Raw genomic sequence first — 9,562 nt, forward strand, 5'->3', positions numbered from 1 at the left:
GTAGAGTTTTGTTATTGTATTTTTAATTTGTTTTCATTCAATTTCCTTGGTATTTTGTGGGCAGATGGGGGGGGGGGGATTGTCAACTCTGTCTTCCGGTTGGTGTCAGTAAGGGTCACTCTTCTGTCAATAGTGTCTTTCCTACTTCACTCTTACTCTTCTGCTCACCCCACACTCGTTATCTCACCCCCCACAGTAGTTATCTCACCCCACACTCGTTATCGCATGCCCACTCGCTTTCTCACCCCACACTAACTCTCCGCACACTCCCTATCTCTCCCCACACTCGCTATCTGTTTTTTTTATCTTTATTTAAGAAAATACAATATAAATCATATATACTCACCCCACACTCGCCATCTCCCCACACCCGCTATCTCCCCACACTCGCCATCTCTCCCCACACTCGCCATCTCCCCACACTCGCCATCTCCCCACACTCGCTATCTCTCCCCACACTCGTTATCTCTCCCCACACTCGCTGTCTCTCCCCACACTCGCTATCTCTCCCCACACTCGTTATCTCTCCCCACACTCGCCATCTCCCCACACTCGCTATCTCCCCACACTCGCTATCTCTCCCCACACTCGCTATCTCACCCCACACTCGCCATCTCCCCACACTCGTTATCTCTCCCCACACTCGCCATCTCTCCCCAACTTCGCCATTCCCTCCCTCCCAAGTGGCTCCACAACCGGCCTGAGGAGAAGGCGGTAACATTCCAGGATGACGTAACTATGGCATGCATTAAAGTTAGCGGAAGTCAGGTCCAGCCGTTACCATCAAGACACTAAACCCAGCCCCACCTTGGTGGTATTTTCTCCTCCTCGGCTCCGGATACTGATGTCTCCTGCGGCCCACTTTACCCCATATTCCCCGCCCAGTCATGGAAATGGGGCTCCGGCGACCCACCGTTTTAACGTCTAGTGATTTGTGGATGGCATGGGAGTGAAATTGTTTGCTTGGGATAAGGTTATCCCGGGGATTTGTTCAAGGTTGTAGACCGCCCTGATGGGAGGGGGAGGGAGGGTGAGAGTAATGTAGAGTTCGCTGTTGAGGCGGTGGGACTGCTCGGAGGGAGGGGGGAGGGGAAGGGTAAGTGAAAAGAGCAAAGCTTGAAGTGAATTGATGATATAAAAAGCATGGTTGAAGCTGGAGATTCTCTTGCCCGTGTTGCCCAGTTCCTTCGTTCTGGCACCCACCGCCCACGGGATGAGTAGCGCTGGCGTGGAGAAATCCCTGGTTATTTTAAAGTTATTATGGACCCTATGCCCATCCTGTGGGCGGTGGTGGACCCTATGCCCATCCCGTGGGCGGTGGTGGACCACATACCCACCCCGTGGGCGGTGGTGGTGGACCACATATCCATCCCGTGGGCGGTGGTGGACCACATATCCATCCCGTGGGCGGTGGTGGACCACATATAATGGGTCCAATAACTGAGGGCTCCATAAGTAATTTAGTTAAGCTGTGTAATTATGTATTTTAAATCATAATAGACACTGCGACATTCCATCTTTCTTTCAGTTCCTTTCAAGTTCTTGCTCTTCACTACTTGACCTATCAACCTTTATTCCTTATATGTCGTCTTCCTCACTACCTCCACTCTATATCCGTTTATCTTTTTCTCCTCAGATTTACCGACGGTACTGTGTGGGCGGTGAAGATGGCCTCTACTTCGCTCGGGTCCCTCCGTGATTAAGGTACGTGTCTTACTGCCTCTGTCTTAGTGTAGAGCGTTGTCTCAGTAGAGCTGGCTCTTAGTGTAGAGCGTTGTCTCAGTAGAGCTGGCTCTTAGTGTAGAGCGTTGTCTCAGTAGAGCTGGCTCTTAGTGTAGAGCGTTGTCTCAGTAGAGCTGGCTCTTAGTGTAGAGCGTTGTCTCAGTAGAGCTGGCTCTTAGTGTAGAGCGTTGTCTCAGTAGAGCTGGCTCTTAGTGTAGAGCGTTGTCTCAGTAGAGCTGGCTCTTAGTGTAGAGCGTTGTCTCAGTAGAGCTGGCTCTTAGTGTAGAGCGTTGTCTCAGTAGAGCTGGCTCTTAGTGTAGAGCGTTGTCTCAGTAGAGCTGGCTCTTAGTGTAGAGCGTTGTCTCAGTAGAGCTGGCTCTTAGTGTAGAGCGTTGTCTCAGTAGAGCTGGCTCTTAGTGTAGAGCGTTGTCTCAGTAGAGCTGGCTCTTAGTGTAGAGCGTTGTCTCAGTAGAGCTGGCTCTTAGTGTAGAGCGTTGTCTCAGTAGAGCTGGCTCTTAGTGTAGAGCGTTGTCTCAGTAGAGCTGGCTCTTAGTGTAGAGCGTTGTCTCAGTAGAGCTGGCTCTTAGTGTAGAGCGTTGTCTCAGTAGAGCTGGCTCTTAGTGTAGAGCGTTGTCTCAGTAGAGCTGGCTCTTAGTGTAGAGCGTTGTCTCAGTAGAGCTGGCTCTTAGTGTAGAGCGTTGTCTCAGTAGAGCTGGCTCTTAGTGTAGAGCGTTGTCTCAGTAGAGCTGGCTCTTAGTGTAGAGCGTTGTCTCAGTAGAGCTGGCTCTTAGTGTAGAGCGTTGTCTCAGTAGAGCTGGCTCTTAGTGTAGAGCGTTGTCTCAGTAGAGCTGGCTCTTAGTGTAGAGCGTTGTCTCAGTAGAGCTGGCTCTTAGTGTAGAGCGTTGTCTCAGTAGAGCTGGCTCTTAGTGTAGAGCGTTGTCTCAGTAGAGCTGGCTCTTAGTGTAGAGCGTTGTCTCAGTAGAGCTGGCTCTTAGTGTAGAGCGTTGTCTCAGTAGAGCTGGCTCTTAGTGTAGAGCGTTGTCTCAGTAGAGCTGGCTCTTAGTGTAGAGCGTTGTCTCAGTAGAGCTGGCTCTTAGTGTAGAGCGTTGTCTCAGTAGAGCTGGCTCTTAGTGTAGAGCGTTGTCTCAGTAGAGCTGGCTCTTAGTGTAGAGCGTTGTCTAAGTAGAGCTGGCTCTTAGTGTAGAGCGTTGTCTCAGTAGAGCTGGCTCTTAGTGTAGAGCGTTGTCTCAGTAGAGCTGGCTCTTAGTGTAGAGCGTTGTCTCAGTAGAGCTGGCTCTTAGTGTAGAGCGTTGTCTCAGTAGAGCTGGCTCTTAGTGTAGAGCGTTGTCTCAGTAGAGCTGGCTCTTAGTGTAGAGCGTTGTCTCAGTAGAGCTGGCTCTTAGTGTAGAGCGTTGTCTCAGTAGAGCTGGCTCTTAGTGTAGAGCGTTGTCTCAGTAGAGCTGGCTCTTAGTGTAGAGCGTTGTCTCAGTAGAGCTGGCTCTTAGTGTAGAGCGTTGTCTCAGTAGAGCTGGCTCTTAGTGTAGAGCGTTGTCTCAGTAGAGCTGGCTCTTAGTGTAGAGCGTTGTCTCAGTAGAGCTGGCTCTTAGTGTAGAGCGTTGTCTCAGTAGAGCTGGCTCTTAGTGTCGAGCGTTGTCTCAGTAGAGCTGGCTCTTAGTGTAGAGCGTTGTCTCAGTAGAGCTGGCTCTTAGTGTAGAGCGTTGTCTCAGTAGAGCTGGCTCTTAGTGTAGAGCGTTGTCTCAGTAGAGCTGGCTCTTAGTGTCGAGCGTTGTCTCAGTAGAGCTGGCTCTTAGTGTAGAGCGTTGTCTCAGTAGAGCTGGCTCTTAGTGTAGAGCGTTGTCTCAGTAGAGCTGGCTCTTAGTGTAGAGCGTTGTCTCAGTAGAGCTGGCTCTTAGTGTAGAGCGTTGTCTCAGTAGAGCTGGCTCTTAGTGTAGAGCGTTGTCTCAGTAGAGCTGGCTCTTAGTGTCGAGCGTTGTCTCAGTAGAGCTGGCTCTTAGTGTCGAGCGTTGTCTCAGTAGAGCTGGCTCTTAGTGTCGAGCGTTGTCTCAGTAGAGCTGGCTCTTAGTGTCGAGCGTTGTCTCAGTAGAGCTGGCTCTTAGTGTCGAGCGTTGTCTCAGTAGAGCTGGCTCTTAGTGTCGAGCGTTGTCTCAGTAGAGCTGGCTCTTAGTGTCGAGCGTTGTCTCAGTAGAGCTGGCTCTTAGTGTCGAGCGTTGTCTCAGTAGAGCTGGCTCTTAGTGTCGAGCGTTGTCTCAGTAGAGCTGGCTCTTAGTGTAGAGCGTTGTCTCAGTAGAGCTGGCTCTTAGTGTCGAGCGTTGTCTCAGTAGAGCTGGCTCTTAGTGTAGAGCGTTGTCTCAGTAGAGCTGGCTCTTAGTGTAGAGCGTTGTCTCAGTAGAGCTGGCTCTTAGTGTAGAGCGTTGTCTCAGTAGAGCTGGCTCTTAGTGTAGAGCGTTGTCTCAGTAGAGCTGGCTCTTAGTGTAGAGCGTTGTCTCAGTAGAGCTGGCTCTTAGTGTAGAGCGTTGTCTCAGTAGAGCTGGCTCTTAGTGTAGAGCGTTGTCTCAGTAGAGCTGGCTCTTAGTGTAGAGCGTTGTCTCAGTAGAGCTGGCTCTTAGTGTAGAGCGTTGTCTCAGTAGAGCTGGCTCTTAGTGTAGAGCGTTGTCTCAGTAGAGCTGGCTCTTAGTGTAGAGCGTTGTCTCAGTAGAGCTGGCTCTTAGTGTAGAGTGTTGTCTCAGTAGAGCTGGCTCTTAGTGTAGAGTGTTGTCTCAGTAGAGCTGGCTCTCGCATACCCACCACTGAAGCTATATGTTATGCTGATGATCTAATTATTTTAGCACCATCAAAGATGTTGTACAAAACATGTGTAAATATATGTAAGATACAGTACTGATGAGTACACTCTCACCTTCAATCCCGCCAAATGTGATTTAGTTGCTTCTAACACAGAGAAATCGTGTATAGCAGATCATAAACTAAAATTATTATGCATAGAGAGTCCAATAATGTATTCTGAAAAACATCTGGAACATATAATATCCTCAAAGAGCCCACGTCAATTTTTCTGATACTATTTGACAGCTGAACAAGTGTCATGACAACCAAGTGTCAAGGACGAATGAATTTTGTCGTCTCGATATCTGATCGAAAGTCATTTAAACTGTCAAGGACGAATGAATTTTGTCGTCTCGATATCTGATCGAAAGTCATTTAAACTGTCAAGGACGAATGAATTTTGTCGTCTCGATGTCTGATCGAAAGTCATTTAACTGTCAGCGTCCAAGCTTATACTGATGTAAACTAGGGGGGAAGGGGGAAGGTACTATGAAATACTCACCTTGGTAAACACAATTCTAGATGGAGGAAATGTTTGCGATGTATCTTCGGTGTCCATCCTCGCAGTCATGTCAATCTCCTCCCTGGCCGCATGTCCACGCCCACACCTCACTGTATAATGCACAAACGAATGATATAATTTGAACTGAAAGGAATCATGCATACAGTAAGCACCACATTAAACTCTTTTGTCAGGCATTCGTTTCCAGAAATATAAACGTGATTATTGGTGTGGCAGGTCTACAGGATAGAGGTAAACAATGGTGTGTCAGGTCTACAGGATAGAGGTAAACAATGGTGTGTCAGGTCTACAGGATAGAGGTAAACAATGGTGTGTCAGGTCTACAGGATAGAGGTAAACAATGGTGTGTCAGGTCTACAGGATAGAGGTAAACAATGGTGTGTCAGGTCTACAGGATAGAGGTAAACAGTGGTGTGTCAGGTCTACAGGAGGTAAACAGTGGTGTAGCAGGTCTACAGGAGGTAAACAGTGGTGTAGCAGGTCTACAGAATGTAAACAATGGTGTGGCAAGTCTACAGGATGTAAACAATGGTGTGGCAGATCTACAGGATGTAAACAATGGTGTGGCAGGTCTACAGGATGTAAATAATGGTGTGGCAGGTCTACAGGATGTAAACAATGGTGTGGCAGGTCTACAGGATGTAAACAATGGTGTGGCAGGTCTACAGGATGTAAACAATGGTGTGGCAGGTCAACAGGATAGAGGCATTCAACAGAGAAAACAGGGTATTTGGAATTATTCAAGAATTCCTGTTACAAAGAGATGAATGTTGACAAACATTTTAAATCCTATTGAAACCAGATCCATGTTACAGGAGCTGTGTGTTCAGTGACAGTGAGTTTAATGACGTGATGACGGCCTGAGAGGACAGGCTGGACAGTGATCCAGGCTAGCTCATGTAACATGCTTACCGTCCCTGAATATCATCCCATCCCCATCCTCATCTTCTGGTGGATGGTTTGGTCATCCCATTCTCATAAAAGGAAAGTACTCAGAGTAACTATTTAATGGAAAGTACAATATAGTACTATGTGGACGATGGTACAAATATTGACGTGATGGAGATGGAAAGTAGAATTGGGTAGAATTTCATAGAATCTTGAAAATAAAACGAATAACCAAAGAAATCTTCGTAGGCCTAGTATAGCAAATATATCTACTATATTAGATCTCAGATAGCGTGTATTAGGCCTAGGATGGTTAGTTCCATTAGCCACATAAATAGAAAAACTTTTCCGGTTTGTCCAAATTCAATAATACAAAAGTGTATTTTCTGTTGGTCCATCACGTCTGTATTTGTACGGTCGACCACATCGTTACTTTAAGTACTTTCCTTTCTGGAGAATAGGCTGGATTTTTTTTTTATCTTTATTTAAAAAAAATACAATATGGGAGGACGACCGAGAGGGGCGGGGGGTGGGGGAGATTCACAGCAGCAGCAGGAGCAGCAGCAGCAACAGCAGCAGCAGCAGCAGCAGCAGCAGCAGCAGAGGTAAACGATGTCTTTGAACGTTTAAGAGGCTTTCATGCCTCAAGTGTGTGGTGTGAGAGCCTCGTGCAGGCTGCCTCTCATCCCACCAGCCTCCACCCAGCAGCCTCTGTCCGCCTCCTCTTCCCATTCTGTCAACTGTCCCCTCCCGTCACTTGATCGTCTCCTCTCGCCTTATTACCCGCCACCCGTCTCCTCTGTCACTTCTAATCGCCCGTCTCTTCTGTTCCCTTTTATCACTCGTCTCCCCCCCCCCTCCTCACGCGTCTGTCTCTTTTCCTGTCTCTTCCATTTTCGATAATCTTCACTTCTCTCTTCCCTTTTATACCTTACCTCAAATGTTCCTTTTTTCTAATTCATTTCCTTTCTGGCCCATCTAAAATACCTTTTCACTCTGTTTTACCCCTTTCCTCTTTTCACGCCTCTCTTCCCGTAAATTCACACATTTTTTTCTCATTAACCTTCACTTCTTCACCGCATGCCCTTTTCCCACCTTCCTAGCTTGTCGTAGTCTCCTCAATTCCTTTCCCCCACCTCCTAGTTCCTCTTTCGTTCCTTAGCGTATTGCTGACAGCAGCAGGTAAACTGATCTACACCTGTCTTCTGAGAGGCACTGGAAGTCCCCCTATTATATAATAAGGTGGCAAAGGTGCTTCCCATATCTTAGACTTGGAGAGAATTGCCTGTAAGTAAAATAAGATCTTCATTGGCTCGATGGTATCTAAGCAGTTACTGCTAAGAGGTTTCCCAATACATCTGCCTTGACGGCCATCTTGAAAATTGGATTGGAATCATTGAGCGCGTTTACCTGTCCCTCGCTGTGAGGTGGGGGTGGGGGGGGTTGTAGAGAAGGGGGGAGGAGGGTTGAAGGCGTTAATGGGGGAGGGGGGGGAGAGGAAGGGAAGGGTAGAGTGATATAAGTTTTGATTTTTATGGTGGGCGTTTGTTTTCAAGGTGTTGGGGCCCCCATGATGCTCCCCACAACCCCCCCCCCCCTCCCCCCATCAATGTAAGCCTAGCCCCTCAGACTGGTTCACACATCCCCATAGCCCCTCAAATCAAAGAACTGTACTCACAAACTGTAATCATATGACTGTACTCACAGAACTGTAATCATAGGACTGTACTCAAAGAACTGGATATAAACAACCTGCATTTCTTAGTTTATTAACCTACTTAGCGGCCGAGGTGTGCTCCCTGCCATGGTCTGTCCTCAACTGCCCTAGCTGCCACCCTTCGCATTTGAATATGGTCCCCATGCCTCGAGGACGTGACGTCATATATAGACAGCTTGCCATTGGCGGAGGTAAAACGAGCTTAACCGACATAGTATTCAAACGGCTGACAGAACATTCAAATATTGGAAAAGGAATCAAAATATACTAAAAAGTGTAATTTAAGCGGGTAAATATTTCCGATTAATATTAAGTCAGTTGTTCCGATAAGCGTATAGATGGGAACAAGAAACATACAACATGGAGGTGGCTTCTACACCTTCTGTTTTCTTTGTAAGTGGAATGTACTGACATTAGTTGTGGAAGCCACCTCCATCCCAGGGAAGTCAGGTGGACCCTCCTAGCTCCTAGGGGATGTGTTGTGGACGACCCTAGCTCTCAGGGATGTGTTGTGGACGACCCTAGCTCTTCAGGATGTGTTGTGGACGACCCTAGCTCTTCAGGATGTGTTGTGGACGACCCTAGCTCTCAGGGATGTGTTGTGGACGACCCTAGCTCTCAGGGATGTGTTGTGGACGACCCTAGCTCTCAGGGATGTGTTGTGGACGACCCTAGCTCTCAGGGACGTGTTGTGGACGACCCTAGCTCTTCAGGATGTGTTGTGGACGACCCTAGCTCTTCAGGATGTGTTGTGGACGACCCTAGCTCTCAGGGATGTGTTGTGGACGACCCTAGCTCTCAGGGATGTGTTGTGGACGACCCTAGCTCTCAGGGATGTGTTGTGGACGACCCTAGCTCTCAGGGATGTGTTGTGGACGACCCTAGCTCTCAGGGATGTGTTGTGGACGACCCTAGCTCTCAGGGATGTGTTGTGGACGACCCTAGCTCTTCAGGATGTATTGTGGACGACCCTAGCTTTCAGGGATGTGTTGTGGACGGCCCTAGCTCTCAGGGATGTGTTGTGGACGACCCTAGCTCTCAGGGATGTGTTGTGGACGACCCTAGCTCTCAGGGATGTGTTGTGGACGACCCTAGCTCTTCAGGATGTGTTGTGGATGACCCTAGCTCTCAGGGATGTGTTGTGGACGACCCTAGCTCTCAGGGATGTGTTGTGGACGACCCTAGCTCTCAGGGATGTGTTGTGGACGAGCCTAGCTCTTCAGGATGTGTTGTGGATGACCCTAGCTCTCAGGGATGTGTTGTGGACGACCCTAGCTCTCAGGGATGTGTTGTGGACGGCCCTAGCTCTCAGGGATGTGTTTTGGACGACCCTAGCTCTCAGGGATGTGTTTTGGACGACCCTAGCTCTCAGGGATGTGTTGTGGACGACCCTAACTCTCAGGGATGTGTTGTGGACGATCCTGGCTCTCAGGGATGTGTTGTGGACGACCCTAGCTCTCAGTGATGTGTTGTGGACGACCTTAGCTCTCAGGGATGTGTTGTGGACGACCCTAGCTCTCAGGGATGTGTTTTGGACGACCCTAGCTCTCAGGGATGTGTTGTGGACGACCCTAGCTCTTCAGGATGTTTTGTGGACGACCCTAGCTCTCAGGGATGTGTTGTGGACGACCCTAGCTCTCAGGGATGTGTTGTGGTCGACCCTAGCTCTCAGGGATGTGTTGTGGACGATCCTAGCTCTTCAGGATGTGTTGTGGACGGCCCTAGCTCTCAGGGATGTGTTGTGGACGACCCTAGCTCTCAGGGATGTGAGTGGACCGTCTCAGTGATGTGTGAGTGGGCGGCGGAGTCCGCTTAACCTGCTTATATTTTGGTCTAATATTTCCCCAATTCCTTGCATTTGGGAAGAA

The 9,562-nt window shown here is 48.7% G+C and overlaps 1 protein-coding gene across 1 annotated transcript; it reads left to right on the top strand.

Annotated features, from left to right (window-relative positions):
• The first annotated feature begins 6,478 nt into the window (after positions 1-6,478).
• Positions 6,479-9,159, top strand: LOC138355592 (variable charge X-linked protein 3B-like). Its single transcript, XM_069310903.1, has 2 exons — positions 6,479-6,582; positions 8,112-9,159. The coding sequence occupies exons 1-2, from the start codon at positions 6,479-6,481 to the stop codon at positions 9,157-9,159; spliced, it is 1,152 nt and encodes a 383-aa protein (XP_069167004.1).
• The last annotated feature ends 403 nt before the right edge of the window (positions 9,160-9,562 follow it).

The sequence above is a fragment of the Procambarus clarkii genome, chromosome 68, assembly GCF_040958095.1.
Source record: "Procambarus clarkii isolate CNS0578487 chromosome 68, FALCON_Pclarkii_2.0, whole genome shotgun sequence".
Lineage (NCBI taxonomy): Eukaryota > Metazoa > Arthropoda > Malacostraca > Decapoda > Cambaridae > Procambarus > Procambarus clarkii.

What these genes read in the sequence shown, in the direction of transcription:
- LOC138355592 (XM_069310903.1), top strand. Translation starts at nt 6,479, where the DNA reads ATGGGAGGACGACCGAGAGGGGCGGGGGGTGGGGGAGATTCACAGCAG. An exon ending in CAGCAGCAGCAGCAGCAGAG is followed by an intron (nt 6,583 to 8,111) that starts GTAAACGATGTC and finishes TACTGACATTAG; the next exon opens with TTGTGGAAGCCACCTCCATC.